Consider the following 20,749-nt stretch of genomic DNA (forward strand, 5'->3'; position numbering starts at 1 on the left):
GATCTTCCCTCATCCTTCTAAATTCCATTGAGTTCAGACCCAGAGTCATCAACCATTCCTTGTATGATTATCCTTTCATTCTCTAAATCAGCCTCCTGAACTGCCTCTGGACCTCTCCAATGCCAGCACAGTTAATGAGCCCAAAACTGTTCACAATAGTCAAGGTGAGGCCTCACCAGTGCCTTATAAAGCCTCAGCTTCACATGCCTGCTTTTGTATTCCAGACCTCTTGAAATGAATGCTAACATTGCATTTGCCTTCCTTATTAACGACTCAAAGGTTAACTCAAGTTAACCTTTATGGTGTTCTGCACAAGGACCCCCAAGTTCCTTTGCATCACAGATTTTTCGATTTTCTCCCCATTTAGAAAATAGTCTACATGTTTATTTCAACTACCAAAGTGCATGACAATGCATTTTCCAACATTGTATTTCATTTGCCACTTCCTTGCCTATTCTCCTAATCTGTATAAGTCCTTCAGCCTTCCTGTTTTCTCAACACTACCTGCCCTTCCACCATCCTTCTATCATCTGCAAACTTGGCAACAAAGCCATCTATTCCATCATCTAAATAATTGATACACAGCATAAAAAGAAGCAGTCCTAACATCGACACCTGCGGAACACCACTAGTCACTGGCAGCAAACCAGACAAAGATCCTTTTATACCCTCCTACCAATCAGCGAATGCTCTAACCATGTAAGTAAATTTCCTGTAATACCATGGGCTCTTAACTTGGTCACAGCCTCATGTGTGGCACATTGTCAAAGGCCTTCTGGAAATCCAAATATACAACATCCACTGCATCTCCTTTATCTATCCTACTTGTAATGTCCTCTCTTTTGTTTTTACATTAGCTTTGACTTTCTTTGTTAGTCACAGATGTATTGTTTTGCCATTTGAGTATTTCTTCATTTTTGGAATACGTCTGTCCTGCACCTTCCTCATTTTTCCCAGAAACTCACACCATTGTTGCTTGCTGTAATCCCTGCAGGTATCTTTTTCCACTTTACTTTGGCCAACTCCTCTCTCATACCACTGTAATTCCCCTTACTCCACTGAAATACTGCTGCGTCAGATTTTATTTTCTCCCTACCAAATTTCAAGTTCATATTGTTAGCAGTGGTTCCTAAAGGCTCTTTTACCTTAAGCTCTGTAATTGCCTCTAGTCCATTATATAACACCCAATTCAGTATAGCTGATCCCCTAGTAGGCACAAGAACAAACTGCTTTAAAAGTCATCTTGTAGGCATTCAAGAAACTCACTCTGTTGGGATCCATTACCAACCTAATTTTTCCAATCATCCTGTACGTTAAAGTCTCCCATGACTATCATAACATTGTCCTTTTGACGTGCCTTTTCTATTTCCTGTTGTAATCTGTGGTTCACATCCCAGCTACCCTTCCAGTTTCTTTATTCAACATCTTCCAATCTTATGTGACATCTTTCTACTTATTCAATACTATTTTTTTTTACCAGCAGAGCCATACCCCCACCTCTGCCTACCTCCCTATCCCTCCAATACAACATGCAACCTTGGACATTCAGCTCCTAACTACAACCATACTTTCATCCATGATTCCATGATAGCCACAACATCATGCATGACAATCTAACAGTGAAACAAGATTGTCCACCTTATTTCTTATACACCATACATTGAGATACAACACTTTGAGTACTGTATTTGCTATCCTTTTTGATTTTGCATCTCTAATGCACTGATACTCACCCTGCTGGCTGCAATTTTGACCTACCATAGACATAGACATAGAAGATAGGTGCAGGAGTAGGCCATTTGGTCCTTCGAGCCTGCACCGCCATTCAGTATGATCATGGCTGATCATCCAACTCAGAACCCTGTACCTGCTTTCTCTCCATACCCCCAATCCCTTTAGCCACAAGGGCCATATCTAACTTCCTCTTAGATATAGCCAATGAACCGGCCTCAACTGTTTCCTGTGGCAGAGAATTCCACAGATTCACCACTCTCTGTGTGAAGAAGTTTTTCCTCATCTCGGTCCTAAAAGGCTTCCCCTTTATCCTTAAACTGTGACCCATCGTTCCAGACTTCACCAACATTGGAAACAATCTTCCTGCATCTAGCCTGTCCAATCCCTTTAGAATTTTATACGTTTCAATAAGATCCCCCCTCAATCTTCTAAATTCCAGTGAGGATAAGCCTAGTCGATCCAGTCTTTCTTCATATGAAAGTCCTGCCATCCCAGGAATCAATCTGGTGAACCTTCTCTGTACTCCCTCTATAGCAAGAATGTCTTTCCTCAGATTAGGGGACCAAAACTGCACACAATATTCTAGGTGCGGTCTCACCAAGGCCTTGTACAACTGCAGTAGAACCTCCCTGCTCCTGTACTCAAATCCGTTTGCTATGAATGCCAACATACCACTTGCCTTTTTCACCGCCTGCTGTACCTGCATGCCCACCTTCAATGACTGGTGTACAATGACACCCAGGTCTCGTTGCATCTCCCCTTTTCCTAATCGGCCACCGTTCAGATAATAATCTGTTTTCCTGTTCTTGCAACCAAAGTGGATAACCTCACATTTATCCACATTAAATTGCATCTGCCATGAATTTGCCCACTCACCTAACCTATCCAAGTCACCCTGCATCCTCTTAGCATCCTCCTCACAGCTAACACTGCCGCCCAGCTTCACTTCATCCGCAAACTTGGAGATGCTGCATTTAATTCCCTCATCTAAATCAGTAATATATATTGTAAACAACTGGGGTCTCAGCACTGAGCCTTGCGGTACCCCACTAGTCACTGCCTGCCATTCTGAAAAGGTCCCGTTTACTCCCACTATTTGCTTCCTGTCTGCCAACCAATTCTCTATCCACATCAATACCATACCCCCAATACCGTGTGCTTTAAGTTTGCACACTAATCTCCTGTGTGGGACCTTGTCAAAAGCCTTTTGAAAATCTAAATATACCACATCCACTGGCTCTCCCCTATCCACTCTACTAGTTACATCTTCAAAAAATTCTGTAAGATTCGTCAGACATGATTTTCCTTTCACAAATCCATGCTGACTTTGTCCAATGATTTCACCTCTTTCCAAATGTGCTGTTATCACATCTTTGATAACCGAACTCTACCATTTTCCCCACCACCGATGTCAGACTAACCGGTCTATAATTCCCCCGTTTCTCTCTCCCTCCTTTTTTAAAAAGTGGGGTTACATTAGCTACCCTCCAATCCTCAGGAACTAATCCAGAATCTAAGAAGTTTTGAAAAATTATCACTAATGCATCCACTATTTCTTGGGCTACTTCCTTAAGCACTCTGGGATGCAGACCAGCTTGCCCTGGGGATTTAGCCGAGTTTAATCCCTTCAATTTACCTAACACCACTTCCCTACTAACATGTATTTCCCTCAGTTCCTCCTTCTCACTAGAACCTCGGGTCCTTACTATTTCTGGAAGATTATTTATGTCCTCCTTAGTGAAGACAGAACCAAAGTAGTTATTCAATTGGTCTGCCATGTCTTTGTTCCCTATAATCAACTCACCTGTTTCTGACTGTAAAGGACCTACATTTGTCTTGACCAATCTTTTTTCTTTTCACATATCTATAAAAGCTTTTACAGTCAGTTTTTATGTTCCCTGCCAGCTTTCTCTCATAATCTTTTTTTCCCTTTCCTAATTAAGCCCTTTGTCCTCCTCTGCTGGACTCTGAATTTCTCCCAGTCCTCAGGTGTGCCGCTTTTTTTTGCTAATTTATATGTTTCTTCTTTGGACTTGATACTATCCCTAATTTCCCTTGTCAGCTACGGATGCACTACCTTCCCTGGTTTATTCTTTAGCCAAACTGTGATGAACAATTGTTGTAGTTCATCCATGCAATCTTTAAATGCTTGCTATTGCATATCCACCGTCAATCATTTAAGTATCATTTGCCAGTCTATCTTTGCTAATTCACGTCTCATACCTTCAAAGTTATTCTTCTTTAAGTTCAGAACCTTTTTTTCTGAATTAACTATGTTACTCTCATTCTTAATGAAGAATTCCACCATATTATGGTCACTCTTACCCAAGGGGCCTCGCACGACAAGATTGCTATCTAACACTTCCTCATTGCTCAACACTCAATCTAGAATGGCCTGCTCTCTAGTTGGTTCCTCGACATGTTGGTTCAGAAAACCATCCTGCATAAATTCCAAGAAATCCTCTTCCTCAGCACCCTTACCAATTTGTTCACCCAATCGATATGTAGATTGAAGTCACCCATTATAACTACTGTTCCTTTATTGCACACATTTCTAATTTCCTGTTTAATGCCATCTCCAACCTCACTACTACTGTTAGGTGGCCTGTACACAACTCCCACCAGCATTTTCTGCCCCTTAGTGTTATGCAGCTCTACCCATATTGATTCCACATCCTACAGGCTAATGTCCTTCCTTTCTATTGTGTTAATCTCCTCTCTAACCAGCAAAGCTACCCCACCTCCTTTTCTTTCTTGTCTATCCCTCCTGAATATTGAATATCCCTGGATGTTGAGCTCCCATCCTTGGTCACCCTGGAGCCATGTCTCTGTGATCCCAACTATATCATATTCATTAATAACTATCTGCACGTTCAATTCATCCACCTTGTTACGAATGCTCCTTGCATTGACAAACAAAGCCTTCAGGCTTGTTTTTACAACACTCTTAGCCCTTATACAATTATGTTGAAAAGTGGCTCTTTTTGCTTTTTGCCCTGGATTTGCCTGCTTGCCACTTTTAATTTTCACCTTACTACTTTTTGCTTCTATCCTCATTTTACACCCCTCTGTCTCTCTGCACTTGTTCCCATCCCCCTGCCACATTAGTTTAAAGCCTCCTGAACAGCAGTAGCAAACGCTCCCCCTAGGGCATTGGTTCCAGTCCAGCCCAGGTGCAGACTACCCTGTTTATATCGGTTCCACCTCCCCCAGAACTGGTTCCAATGCCCCAGAAATTTGAACTCTCCCCCTTGCACCATTTTTCAAGCCACATATTCATCTGAAATATCCTCCTATTTCTACTCTGACTAGCACGTGGCACTGGTAGTAATCCAGAGATTATTACCTTTGTGGTCCTACTTTTTAGTTTATCTCCTAACTCCCTATATTCACCTTGTAGGACCTCATCCCATTTTTTACCTACATCATTGGTACCTATGTGCACCACAACCACTGGCTGTTCACCCTCCCATTCCAGAATGTCCTGCAGCCGCTCAGAGACATCCTTGACCCTTGCACCAGGGAGGCAACATACCATCCTGGAGTCTCGTTTGTGGCCGCAGAAATGCCTATCTATTCCCCTTATAATTGAATCCCCTATTACTATAGCTCTCCCACTCCTTTCCTTCCCTCCTGTGCTGCAGAGCCACCCATGGTGCAGTGAACTCGGCAGCTGCTGCCTTCCCCTGATGAGACATCTCCCCCAACAGTATCCAAAACAGTATATCTGTTTAGGAGCGAGATGACCCCAGGGGAGTCCTGCACTACCTGCCAACTGCTATGCTGTCTAGTGGCCACCCCTTCCCTTTCTGCCTGTGTAGCCTTTACCTGTGGTTTGGCCAACTCACTGAACGTTCTATTCACGACTTTCTCAGCATCGCGGATGCTCCAGTATGAATCCAATTGCAGCTCCAGACATTCAATGCGGTCTGCCAGAAGCTGCAGTTGGACACACTTCCTTCACACATAGTTGTCAGGGACACTGGAAATATCCCTGATTTCCCACATGCTGCAGGATGAACAAACCACGGGGCCGATCTCAGCTGGCATGACCTACCCAATACTTGCCTCAACTTTTGGTACTTTATCCTTTGAAAGGAACTTACCTGGCCTTACCTCACTTGGAATGAAGCTCGTCCTCAGCCTCTGCTCGCCGAAGCCTCTCGAGTCAAAGCCTCAAATCTCCACTCCTTCACTGGCTCACTCACTCACTGGCCACTTTCCATAGGCCGCTCCATTTGAGGTAACCCTCTATTTATTTGTTTGAGCTTTTCAAACTGCTTGGTCACCTGATCTCGAATGCCCAGTCAGCTGCTTTCTGCTGAGTCTGAGCTATTCAAATCTTGATTGACTTGATTACACAGTCCAACTGCCAAAACTGCCAGAATCTCTCGTCAAAGCCTCAAATCTCCACTCCTTCACTGGCTCACTCACTCAATGGCCGCTTTCCACAGGCCACTCCGCTTGAGGTAACCCTCTATTTATTTGTTTGAGCTTTTCAAACTGCTTGGTCACCTGACCTCGATTGCCCAATCAGCTGCTTTCTGCTGAGTCTGAGCTATTCAAATCTTGATTGACTTGATTGCACAGTCCAACTGCCAAAACTGCCAGAATCTCTCGAATCAAAGCCTTAAATCTCCACTCCTTCACTGGCCCACTCACTCACTGGCCACTTTCCTATTACCTACCTGCCCATCCTCACAGTTTGACTTCACGCTATCTTTCCATTTTTACCATCTGCCCTGTCATGAGTCCCTTCATTCCGGTTCCCATCCCCTGCCAAATTAGTTTAAACCCTCCCCAACAGCTCTAACAAACCTGTCTGCGAGAATATTGGTCCCCATTGGGTTCAGATGCAACCCATCCTTTTTCTACAGGTCATACCTCCCCCAGAAGAGATCCCAATGATCTAAGAACCTGAAGCCCTGCCATCTGCACTGACTTCTTAGCCACGCATTTATCTGCCAAATCAGCCTGTTTCTACCCTCACAAGTGTGTGGAAAAGGTAGCAATCCAGAAATTACTACCCTGGAGGTTCTGCTTCTCAGCTTTCTGCCCAGCTCTCTAAACTCTCTTATCAGGACCTCATTGATTTTCCTTCCTATGTCATTGGTACCAATATGTACCAAGACATCTGGCTGCTCTCCCTCCCTCTCTAAAATGCCATGATCATGATCCGAGACATCCCTGACCCTGGCACCTGAGAGGCAGTATACCATCTGGGCGTCCCGTTCACATCCACAGAATCTCATGTCTTTTCCTCTGACTAATGAGCCCCCTGTCACTTCTGCTCCCCTCTTCTCCCTCTTTACCTTCTGCACCACAAACCCATGCTCAGTGCTTGTAACATTATCTCCATGCCATTACCCTGGAAGCTCATCCCCCACAACAGTGTCCAAACCTGTGTACTTATTTTTGAGGGGGATGATCACAGGGGTGCTCTGCTCTAACTGCCTATTTTGTTGAGTCATTTCTTGTATGCCACTTTAATCAAAGATTTCTGAGCGTTCAAATAAACTTTCTGAAATCATAAACATACCTGTCCATCACTGATGTAATTTGCAGGATAGTGAAACTAGCAGATTTGGCAAACATGATTTCCTTTATTTAGATATATACCAATTTCTATAATATCTTTATTAATTTCTAATTATTAGTTTTCATTTTATTTTACTTCAAATTTATTATTTCATCCCTGCCTGACTTACATTGATTGAGAAGTTTCTAGATCCTCTTGTGTAAGATTTACACAATCCTCCAAATCCAAGATCATTTTTATTACTATTATTAGGTATGTGAATCAGAGATCAAGAAATGTGATAGGGTCTATTTGGATGTGGGAATAGTGTTGGTAACTGATTCCTCTGCTCCAGTTTCTACATCATACACAGGACATACATTTCCAGATTTGACATCCAAAAATGCATCCAAGATGTAGGTTATAACAGAACAAAAAAAATAAAGTACTCTCTGTGATTAAATTCCAAATAAATTGGGCTTACATTGCTGACTTGCTATGATGCTTTTCAAAAAAACATCATGTGTGCATTTGTCAATACCACAGCTGAAAATTATTATTACTGTTGACATGATTATTTAATAACACAACTGAAACTCCGTTGGCAGCACTAGTTGAATGCAGATTAGGACAAGTAATTGTTCTGTTGATCTAGAGTTCAAATAAATTAAGCAGAAATTATATTTATTGGATTTATTGCTCATACCCGAAAGTCTTCTGTTGACTGGCAATGATTGTAGTGGGGTTCAGGTGAAATACGTTTAAGCAGATACAATGGAACTTGGAAAGAAAAATCTTTTATTCTTTGTAGGAAGTGAAAATGCCAGATCTATGCCAAAACCATCATCCACATCCTCGTGCTTCCCTCTTTCCATCCTATCTTCCATCAGACATTTAAAATAAAGGAGAAACGGATAACTAAAACAAATTAACAAAAGCACAACAGCCACTCAGCTGAAATAATAACTTAAAACAAAATTGTTATACAATTCCTTTGCTAATACAAGTCATTTCTGATCCTGCATATTGATCATAATTGGGTCATATGTACATAAAGACATGCTGAGCATTCACATCTTTTCCTAATAATTAGTGAATGCTGGATGAATACTCAATTAGCAGAATGAAATACCTGTTGTAAAGAGCTACATTAACATTGCCTTGGCCTTCAGTTATCTCAGAAAACTAAAGATGAATCTGAAAGGTGATAATAATAAAGTTGCAAAACAGTTAAAATGTATTTTAATTATGTTAACTCTCTAAGGAGCATCATCAATCAACTTAAATAGCAAACAGGGAAGAACAGTTAAATATTATTGCGTTAATAGCTGGTAATGATGAACCCAGGATCAAAGTAAATATTTACTAAAAAAAAGAATGATTGAAAAACTGAGGAATGTTTTATTTGTAACTTGAACAGCCACAGTCCTAATAAAGATATTCCCACAACACTATTGATAAGGAGTTCCACCATTTAAACCCTCTGATTATTAAGAAGCAATATCTTTTCAGGTTAAGGTAGAGTGTGACTCAAAGGGGAAAATGCTAATATTGAAGTTTCCATTCACCGCTGTTTTTGTCCTCCTTGGTGGTAGATGCCAAGGTTTGAATGTGGTCTTTAATGTAATTTTGTTGAATAGCTGCAGGAGATTTTCAACTTGAGCCACCATGCAGTTGTGGTGCATGGAAGTAAAGAGAACAAATCTTCATGGAGAGCCAGACAGCAGACTTATTTGTTTTGGATGATTAATTTTGGAACTGAACTCTTCTGGACAAATGGAGAATGCTTGAGGTAGAATGATAAAGACTCAAAATATGCAGCTTCTGACTTGTTCTAGACAAAGTATCTGCTTGCAAGTCCATTTAAGTCTATGGAGTATGGAAACCCCCAAGTTATTAATGTATTAGGACTTAGTACTGGTAATACCAATAGCAAAGAGTAGGTACGATACTCAATAATTTTAATAACTTCATCAGTGATGTTTTATTTTAATATTATTTGATGTTTATTAGACTATGTCTGAAGTTTGTCTGAGCCTTGTTCAATGAGAGACCTGGAAAATTTTCTTTTGATAAGTGACAAATAGAAAAAAAGAATCTGCAGTAACTGAACGAACACATTATCATCCCTTTAATAAAGGCTGGCCTGCTTTAAGATGACATAAAAACCATTTTCCATTGACAGAACAGGAGCTTTAGAGTGCTGAAATTGAAATTTGCTTGTTAACTTAGAGGCTTGGATTTTGTTGGGAAATGTTGGCAGCTAATGAGAGAATTAGCTAAAAAGGATGTCATCATGTTCCAATTATTACAGAGTAGGTATTATTGGCTTAAAAATCTTTTCTCACTCTTCCCTGAAGATAATATTGTCTAGGTATGGCATGGTTCCAAATATGCCCAGCTGTTCTATATTATTTTGTCCAAGAGGCCATCTTTCACATTGGAGCCTGCCCACAGTCCTTAGTCATCTGTTCAGCCATGGGAGATGCAACACTTTATCCAATTTCTACAAGTATTCTCCAGCAGGACATTACTGGAAAATGATGAAGAGTGGAAAGCCTAGGTGATTTTTCTCCCTCAGTAGATGTTAGTTAATACTTTCTCAGAAAGGTTTTCTGGATGTCAGAGAACTTAACTATGAATGTATTCACCCAGTTAGCCAAATGGAATCAGAAAAAAATGTAGCCATGTTGAAATCATAATAATGTCTTAATACTGTTTTGGTAATTTAGTAGTTTCTTCAGCAAGCTTTTCAGTTTTAACATGCCAAAAATTTATCTTGCTGTGCATGTTCATTATCCATGGAACATGCATCCAATTTATTTAACAATTATATTTTGTTCAGAGCCGAAAAATGTACTTTTACACAGGCAACAGGTTTTTTTTCCCCCAAATGATCAAACTATCTCCCAACAAGTTTTATTTCACTGGACAATAAAGATCTTGCTTCCTGAATCTTTTTGGATGTGTCTTATGGATTTTGGGCGCTGATCATGAAAATCACTGTGAAATTTCCCTATCAAGCACTACTTTGTTGAAATCACTCATATTTGTTACTTAATTCATAATTCAACTCAAGCAGCTGATGCCAAGATTACGGAAGACATTTTTGTTGGTCCACATATCAAACAGGTCATCAATGACAGGCAATTCAAAGAAATTCTACTGTGACTGGAGAAAATAACATGGAAAACTTTCAAGGATGTTGTTGCAAATTTTCTTGACAACTACAGAGCAGCAAACTAGGTGCAGCTGGTTGGCAATATGCTTCAAGCATACAAAACCATGAAGTGCAACATTTCACTAAAGATTCATTTTCTGCATTCTCATCTAGACGTCTTCCCTGCAAATCTTGGCACTGTCAGTGAGGAGCACGGTGAAAGGTCAGTATGGTAATGAAGAAACAGTATCAGGGCAACTGGAATCCATCAAGACTGTTGAACACTTAAATGAGAAGCTTCAAATACTGAGTATAAATGAAAATCAACAACAAAATATTTTGAGCTTAGTTGAACTATTGCAAAGCATCAGCACCATTATGCAATTAAACACATTATATCCATGAAAGTTAATGTCTTATTTCTCCAAATTCCTATGCAAATGTAGTCTGAGGTTACATTTCTGTTCAGCTCTAAATGTTTTATCATAAGCAAAGAAATTCTGAGGATGTAACACTTTCAAAAAAGTTTGTTGTCTAGTGTAATTTAAAGTTAATTGGATTAGGTATTTCTAAATCCACTAAAATTAAATTTTATTAATCACATTAATTATGATAGTTTCTAATGTATGCATTCAGTAGCCACACTGTAAGTTAATGGGAGTACAAAATATCTAAAATCACCATTTACACAAAGACAAGTTAACCATTCTCAAATAGCAGAAAAGCAATGTATACTATATACAGAGAAATAACAAGGATATAATATTATAATACATAATAATTAATAAAGACAATTTATATAATTGCAAGCAGCTTTAATTTTAACAGAACTATGATCATATTTCTGTAGAGACTAAATTTCAGTGTTGAATACTGATTTAATATTGATTCCTCATGAAAATATGCAACATTTTCAATACTGGATCACAGAAGAGACTGAAATAAGAATAACTTGTGTTAAGTGTCATTGAAGCTTGTAACCAGATTAATGAAGAGTAAAGATTCACTTACACTGATCAAGTGACTCATCTGAGTCATCAGGACAGTCTGGTTCACCATCGCAGAGCCAGTTCAGTGAAATACAGGTCACATGGTCATGGCAGAGAAATTCAGCTGGTCCACATGTTTTATGGTCTGCAAATCAAAGGAGAGGAAAACTTTTAAAAACACAAGTAATCCAAGTATGTTTGCAAGTAATCCAAGCAGCTGTTTACATGTCACTGTGGCTGTACCCTGATATAATGCTTCCACAGGTGAGTTCAGTTGACAGGCCTCATACCTCAGCGGGATTGGGACATGAACATCCTTGCTTGTGAAGTCAGCTCTGGTGGACTGGGCAGATGGGATCAACAATGCTATCTAACAGCCATGAAGGTAGTTCTGCAATGCAGAAGTCATGACAAGATGCAAGCCTTAGTCATGGTCATCCACTGCATCCAAGGAAGATCCCAGTTTGTTATGACTACTCATACCACTAGACCTGCACTTCCAAAGCGGAGAGAGTGGAATTGCCCCAGTGCTATAGCATTTCCACTTTAAAGACTCCCCCACACAGGTCTCTTAGCATTGTTGGATATGACAGAACAGCAATCAATCCAAGTATGTACTAAAGTCCTGGGGTAAGACAAAAAAACAAATTCTTCCACTTATTTCTTGCTCATTGTTTTGAACATACAATGACACAATTGTAAATTATTCAGTCTTTTGAACCTAAAATGTATGGATTTAGTCATGAGTGCAGAAGCTTTGCAAAAATCTCAGCTATTTTCCCCTACTCAGTGCAGCAGCTTGAACATAGTTGCATTAGATTAAGTTAATCAATAATTTGAAATTCATCTTTCATTTTTCTACATTTAGGATTATAAATTTGAATTAAAACAATGTAAATTATAAGCAATTTTGCAGTTGGATGAAAACAAAAAAAAAGAACAGAAATGTCAAGACAGTTTCTTACTCCACTAAAGCTGCCTCTCTAGCTGAGTATTTCAAGAATTTATTACTTTCATTTGCAATAACAGAGTTGGTTAATCAAAATCACCTAATTCCTTAATATATGGAAAAGGCTTGGAAAAAAGCTTTACAAGTAAACAATGTTCTGCTCTTTTGTCCAGCATTAGGGCCCACACATTCCTTCATTTAATGTAATGAAACTTTCATGTGCATAAACAGAATGCCCATTGCTTTCCTCTTGCCTGCAAATTCTTTGCAGACAAGCCTATTTACTCTAGCATCAAAGCAAATCAAAACCTCCTTAAATACATGTGACAGCTCTTTTCAATTGAATTGGGAAGGACAGTGTGTTTTATTTTACTGGCCACAAGCTGGAGGAACGTTCGGTTACCACGTTACTGCGGGAGAAACTATACCTTGTTATAAAAACGTTTGAATTGAACTGTTTAAATAGGTCAGTGCAAAACAATTAGATCGCTTTCAAAAGTAACAATTTATTTAACGTGTTTGTTATTTTATGTTCTTTGCTATATTGTTGGTCAAAATGCCAGCAACGGAGCAAAAACTTGATTGCATTACAGAACTACAGAGATGTTCACACAGTTCAAAGGGATAACTGAACCTATATAGACCATTAACTACATTGCAAAGTTGATATCAGAATGCACAACAATAAGGCTAGAAATTATATAATGTGGTGCTAGATTTATGTTAAACTCAAAGCTACACGATATGATTTCTATGCAATGACATTTTCAAATTAAATACCGGGGTGATTGATAAGTTTGTGGCCTAAGGTAGAAGGAGTCAATTTTAGAAAACCTAGCACATTTATTTTTCAATATAGTCCCCTCCTACATTTTCACACTTAGTCCAGCGGTTGTGGAGCATACGGATCTTGGACCTCCAGCAGGTATCCACAGCATGGCTGATTGATAAGTTTGTGGCTTGAGGTAGAAGGAGATGAGTTATACAGCTCTCATTAAATGCACATGCAGTTCAACTCTTTGATTATGCAGAAAGTTTGAAGTTAATAACTTATCTCCTTTTATCTTAGGCCACAAACTTATCAATCACCCCGATGAGTTATTAACTTCACACTGTGCGAGTCGAGGAGGCCATGGATTGACATATCAGAATGTGAGTGGGAAGAAGAACTAAAATGGGTGGCCACTGGGAAATTTTGCCTTTTATGGTAGAGGGACCGAGCTCTGTCATTCAATTAAACTTTTTGCCGCAGCTTTATTTTCTTACATTAATACTAGCGAAGTCATAGTAAATTTATTAGCAAAGTGTGTATATGTCACCATATACTGCCTTTCTTGCACACATTTACAGGGAAATAAAGAAATACAGTAGAACTATAAAATAACAAAGTCTGACAGACGACCAACATGTAGAAAAATTCAAATGTTCAAAACAAAATTTAAAAGTACCGGTAATAACATTGAAAACATGAATTATAGAGTCCTTGAAAGTGAGTCTATAGGCTGTGAAATCATCCACACTGGTGTAGGAGCCTGATCGTTGTAGGGTAATAACTGCTCCTGAACCTGGTGGTGTGGGACCTACGGTTCGTGTATCTCCTGCCCGATGGTGGTAGTGAGAAGATATCATGGCCTGCATGGTGGGGATCCTTGATGTTAAGTGTTACTTTCCCATGGCAGTGCTCCTTGTAAATGTCCTCAATGTATCAGCAACTGAACCTACAGATTACCCTTGTGTAAATAATCCTAAGGATTAACAGACCCACAGGTGGAGAAATGTCTTTCAGTCTCAGACCTGAATGATAAGAGACCTAATCTCTTATTATCACACACCAGCCAGTGAAAACCTACTTCCCAAGTCCTGTAAGAATAATTCAATATTTTTCAATAAGGACTCCTTCCATTCAGTTCAATGCAAGAGAGCTAAGTCTGTAGTGCTTAATCTCTCTTTATGGGACTTTTTTCTCTAACAAAGTAGATGATGCCACATTTTTCCACATAGTATTCCATTGGTCAGGTATTTACCTATTCACTCAGACTGTTTGTATTCTTTCAGCTGCTCTTATAAACTTCATGTTGTTTTCTGTCTAAAATCCATATTTGCAATATTTACAGGAATCCTGATTCTATTTGATTTTTTATAGTATTGTACTGTCCATTTCTTGACTTGAGGAAGGTCTTACACATTGATTCGGCTCAATAGCATCCCAGGTCATTTTATTCCAAAGTAATTTCTGGAGAAAATTCACAACCATATAATTTTCTATATGGCCTTCCATGTATTGGGTTTCCCTCCCTTAATAATTGCTTTCACTTCTTCCTTGATGGGTTATAATCTATTTGTGTCTTTTGCACTCTTGGAATAAACTACTTCTTTCAACTGAAAGCATTCATGCTTCTTTGAGTAGTCACCAAAATACTTGTAAAATTTGAAGATTTTCTTCAACACATCATTGTGAATCTACTGACATTCATCTTGCCCAATTATATGCTGAAAGATCTTCAATGAATATTTAATACTACAAGTTAGTTTTACACAGGAATGAAGTCTGTTATATATTATATTAATATACTAATATTTCCACATTTGAACATATTCATGTTACTGGTCTGTTCATCATTAACTCAGAATTAGGTTGATTATTACTGACGTTTGTCATGAAACTTGTTGATTTGCAGCAGCAGTGCCGTGCACCAACAAAAAATTATGATAAGTTACTAAATATGTACAGTAAATAGAGAAAAAGATAAAAAGCTAGGTATTTGTTCATGGACCAATAAGAAATTTGATGGCAGAAGGGAAGAAGCTGTCCTTAGAATGCTGAGTGTATGTCTTCAGGCTCCTGTATCTCCTCCTCAATAGTAATAACTTGAAAAAAGCATGTCACAAATTGTGGGAACATTCCTTCTAGAGGCATCTCCTCTTGAGGGTGTCCGGGATTGCGGAGAGAATTTGGCAACATGCGTGTTGATTAGACATTTGCATTAACGAGCAGTTGTAAATGTATATCTAATAAAGTGGCCACTGAGTGTATAATCTCACATTATGATCTATCTTAACACTTGGGTATCCTTGAAAATTTCCACATACTAAACTCTAGGTTATCCACGTGTGATTTTGAATGAGAATCAGAATCGGGTTTAATGTCACCAGCATGTGTCTTGAAATCTTTTGTTTTTGCAGTACTGTAGTACAGTGAAATATGTAGTAATAGAGAAAAAAATGTGAATATATATGTACGTATAAAATAGTTGCATTAAATAAGTAGTGCAAAAATAGAAATAAAAATATAATGAGGTTGTGTTCATGGGATCAATGTCCATTCAGAAATCTGATGGCAGAGCAGAAGAAGATGTTTGTGAATCATTGAGTGTGTGCCTTCAGGCTTCTGTACCTCCTCCCTGATGGTAGTAATGAGAACAAGGCATGTTCTGAGTAATGGGGGTCTTTCTTTGTAGCTGAAGCTTCCATCCTAAAATTCTCTTTCCACTCTTGCTTCACTTCATTACACATCAATGTCGATTGAAAATCAGAACCAGCCCAAAAATTGTTAACCATTTCCTGTCTACAGTAAAACGCTTCTAATCTATTATCTAACTGTTCAGAAATCCCAATGATTCAGAATCTGATTCATTGTTATTCCTACATACCTTTTAACCCAGCAAGGCCCTGGTTCCAACAGTCCCTTTAACACATCAGGGGCTGATTTCCATACTTCTTCTTCTCCCTACAAAATCACAAAGTTCTGTTTCCCCTTAAAACTCAACAGTTCCCCCTCCCCCACATTCCCTTTAAATTTACTGGGTCCCCATTTCTCTCATTCCCTTCAAAGCTACTTCTGATTCCAAATTCCAGGTCTATAGCAATTCACAATTTATTTCTTGATAATCTATTATTATGGCAGAGAAGAAGGTCATGCAGACTACAGTGTCCAGGCCGGCATTTAGCCAAAACTCATTTTGTCGTAGGGAGAATAGGCAGACACTACACATACTGTACTCAATGTCAGGATAAGACCTGGGTCCATGGAGCTTTAAGGTTGTGGAATTATATCATATTTTTTGTTATTTTAGGATTTTGATATATGATACACGATTCTTGCACTTGATCACTGAATGGAATAATTTTTGCATTCGATACACTAAAACTTTGCTTACATGATGTAAGTTTTACAATAACCAGAATAGCTTGTTTTTGTATGCTGTTAAAGCATTATTTTGTGCAGCTGTATTTTCACCAATGTCATCAATTCTGAATTTCTGGAAAATGCTTTCATGTGCTTTATATATGAACTGAAAGACACATGCAGTTTGTCATTTGTGCTTTTGCTCACAATGTAATAAGCCTGAGTTTGAGCTGCCCTTTGCATCCTCTCCCACTGATGCAATTCCAGACCAAAACTGCTGATGTTAGATTAGAATTCACAAATTCGCAAAGTCTGTTTGGTTCACTGGTCACATCTTTGATTTATTAAACAAGTTATACCAACCTTTCCTTATCATCAGCACTTGAAATCATACAGTCATGGAGTAACATAATGTGGATCAAACCCATAGGCCCAACTCATCCATGCCAACCATGGTGCCCACAAAACTAGTCCCATTTGGCCCATACCCCTCTAAAGTCCTCCTATCCACGTATTGATCTAAATATCTTTTATACTTTCCTCAACTGCTTCCTCTGGAAGCTCATTCCTTCTATACGTAACCCACTGCATGTAGAAGCTACTTTTCAGGTTTGTTTAAATATTTTACCTCTCACACTTAAGCCTATGCCCTCTAGATTTCAGATCCTCTTTTCCAGGGGGAAAAAGACTATATGCTTTCACTCTGTATATGCCTCTCATGATTTTATACACTAATTAAAATGGTCACCTCTCAATCTCTTTTGCTCCAAGAAATAAAGTCTTAGTCTATACAACCACCCCCTGTAACTGAGGTGCTCAAGACCAGGTAGCGTGCTTGTAAATCTTCTCTTTACTCTTTCATGTTTAATAATGCCTTTCCTAAAACAGGGTGACCAAAATTTTGCACAACGCTGCAGTAACAGTCTCATCATTGTCCTGTAGAAAATCACTGAAAAATACTGTGAGCATGGAAATACTGGAGACTGCAGATGCAAGAATCTGGAGCAAAAGCAATCTCTTGTGGCTACTCTAACAAACCAACAAAGCTTCGAGACTAGGCGTGCTGGGGGGGGGTGAGGTGGTTAATCCTCATTGCTGCATCTTCCATAGAATCCAATAGTAATAATGTTGAAGAAATGTATTTGATCCTTTATTAAGAAACTAGCAAAATAAACATCCTTGAAACAATAAAAGCGTGGACATGTATTAAAACTCTTCACTTCAATCATACCCCCACCCATGTGACTAACTACCATAATAAACATGCAACACAGAAGACAATGCAGATAGAAAAATCAAATGCAGTACATGGCTCCTACACAGTCTGCTGGGGAAACCCAGCAGGTCAAGCAGCATCTTTGACAGGAAAAGAATTGTTAAAGTTTGGGGTTGAAACCTTCAATTAAATCCTTGTGAGCTTCTAATGCAATCCTGCCAATGCCACGTCAATATTCTGGGTTACCATAACCAGAAATGCAGTTGGTATTTTGACGCTGGCACTTTAGCAAAATTCATTTGCTTGAATATGCTCAACATTTTTTTTCTTGATATAGGGGATGTGGGAATTCTTGGCAAAGTCAGCATTTATTGGCCATCACTAATTGTGTTTAAGTAGGTGGTGATGAATCATTATCTTGAATTTTTGAAATCATCCAAGGAAGGTACCTTACAATGCTCCTAGTAATAGAATTCCAGATTTACAACCAGCAATAACAAATCATATCCAGTTCAGGAAGGTACATATCTGACAGGTGTGCAGATCAGTTAGTACTTTGTTACTAGAACAGTTTTGAGCTGGTGGGTTCAGCCAGTGAACCTGGATCCTCTGTATATTGGGAGAAATGAAAATCAGATAAATTAAGAACTTCTTTTCTGTAAGTGCAAATTTCTCTTTTATTTGTTCCATTATCTCCTGTAACCACTTTGCGAATACAAATTCTATGATCTAATGATACCGTTGGCTTTATATCTGAATCTTGCATTTAAATTAACATAGCAGAGGAATCATATGATGGTTTAAAATACATACTCTCTAAGCTCAACTTACTGCACACTGCAACCAAAATCTAGTCTGTGTATTTATTTATGAAATGCACTTCTTGTTTGAAGGAACATAGCCCCACGTTCGTTTGCTCTGCAATAGAAAGCCAGATAATGGTTGTAAATAATAACTTCCAATGTGATCTGGCAAGATTGTGCTCTTATTATGTTTGGCTGAAACCTTTCAGCTTTGATTAGTTATCAACTGGATAAGTAGTCCATTTTGGAGCATGTCAGCTGCAAAGGCATTCTCCAAAACTGTAGCCGAGCAGCTTCTACTGATGCACCTTACCATTCCTTTTAGAGTTTGCATTCATTTACAAATAGGGCATAATGGTAGTGTAGTTATTAGCACAACACCTTGTAGCAACCCAGGTTCTATCTCCGCTGCTCTCTGTAAGGAGTTTGGATCTTCTCCAATTACGAGTTTCCCCAGATGCTCTAGTTTCCTCCCACAGTCCAAAGACATTCTGGTTAATTGGTTCACAAACAAGAGACAGTCTGCAGATGCTGGAAATCTGAGCAACACACATGTTTCAGGCCAAAATATTGACTACTTTTTTTCCATAGGTGCTGCCTGGCCCACTGAGTTCTTCCAGCATTTTATGTGTGTTGCCTGGTAAATTGGTTAATTGGTCATTGTAAATTGTTCCATATTTAGGTTAGAGTTATATTGGGGGTTGCTAGGCGGTGAGGGTTGAGGGGCCTATTCTGTGCTGTATCCCAAAAAATAAATAAATGCAATCCATTTCTATCTTTACCGTTGACTGTGCTGCACTTTCAGTCATAATAAATCAAGCCGTTTAGTTCTGGGAAACTTTCGGACCACTCAGCATTCCAATTACTTTCACCTTATCGGAAAGACAAATAATCTTCTCCCTTTGAGGTATTCTCCATTACTCACAGAGACAGGGGCCTTGCTTTTAAATATTGGGATCAAGAACTTGACTCCTTTCTGTGCCATTTGAAATTTTATTCGCACACATCAGGCTATTAATGAGGTTCTCAGATATGACAGGTGGTGATCCAATTAACACTCTGAGGGCATAGAGTTATCCAGAGATCAATGAAATGCCGACACAAGCGTCTGCCAAGAAATAGCAGTTTCTGTGTTTAACCTCTCTACATACAATGCCGAAATCTGGCTCATTTTAGCATTATAGGAGCAAGAGTTCTTGCAAAGACTCCATTGGAACATCACCAGTTGTAGTTCAGAGCTGCCTCTGCTGCCACAGACATCACTGTGGCCAAAGGATTTCTCTCTGCACCTGGTGTCTGCTATGGACAATGCACAAGGCATGAAAGGCTGAAATAAACTTTTAACCAGTCCAAGTAAGATATCCTCAGCGATGCAAGAGAGTCTGTGAGATGATTTAAGTCAGAGTTTAAAACATTAAAACAATAAAATGTGACTTTACTACTACATGAATTGGTTATTTGTTACATTCACATATTAGTACTACTCAATAATAACTTGCACTCTCCTTTTCACACTGTTTCATGTTCAGGGTACTCTTTATTTTGAATCTTCCTCCCCCAACACTTTCAAAATATTCAATCTGATCTGCATCTAGCCTCTTGGTCATCACTCAATTTAATCACTCCTGCATTCTATAGGTACAGTACTATGCAAAAGTCTTATATATAGCTAAAATGCCCAAGTCTTTTGTACAGTACTGTACCTACAGAATGGGAGTCTTTGTGGAGGAATCCCTAAAGATTAATTTGCAGTTTGAGTCAGTGATGACGAAGGCAGATGTGGTGTTAGCATTCACTTCAAGAGGAATAGAATATTGTTGAGGCTTTACAAAGCACAGGTGGGGCCTACCCTGGAGTATTGTCAGCAGTTTTGGGCCCCTTATTGTAGAACGGATGTGCTGACATTTGAAAAGGCTCAAAGGAGGTTCACAAAAAATGATTCCAGGATTGAAAGGCTTCTCATATGAGGAGTGTTTGATGGCTCAGGGCCTCTACTCACTAGAGTTCAGAAGAATGAGGGGTGATCTCATTGAAAGCTATTGAATGTTGAAGTCCTCTATAGAGTGGAGGTAAAGAGAATGTTTCCTATGGATGGGGAGTCTACTTTCTTATAAGTTTAAGGAGATTAAACATACCATTGAAAACTCTGACAAATATCTGCAGAATTAGTGGAAAATGTTCTGAATGGTTGCATCATAGCCTGATATGGAAATTCTGATATGCAGAAATGCAAGAGGCTATAGAGCAGGGGTTC

The 20,749-nt window shown here is 39.0% G+C and overlaps 1 protein-coding gene across 1 annotated transcript in view; it reads right to left on the minus strand.

Moving 5' to 3' along the window:
• LOC140714547 (low-density lipoprotein receptor-related protein 1-like) overlaps positions 1-20,749 on the minus strand; it is a 1,940,354-nt gene that overhangs the window by 1,606,338 nt on the left and 313,267 nt on the right. The window contains exon 2 of the mRNA XM_073025830.1: positions 11,424-11,546. Coding sequence (XP_072881931.1) covers positions 11,424-11,546 — 123 coding nt within the window. The remainder of the gene's footprint in view (positions 1-11,423; positions 11,547-20,749) is intronic.

This window comes from Hemitrygon akajei, chromosome 2 (genome assembly GCF_048418815.1).
Source record: "Hemitrygon akajei chromosome 2, sHemAka1.3, whole genome shotgun sequence".
In the NCBI taxonomy this organism is placed as follows: domain Eukaryota; kingdom Metazoa; phylum Chordata; class Chondrichthyes; order Myliobatiformes; family Dasyatidae; genus Hemitrygon; species Hemitrygon akajei.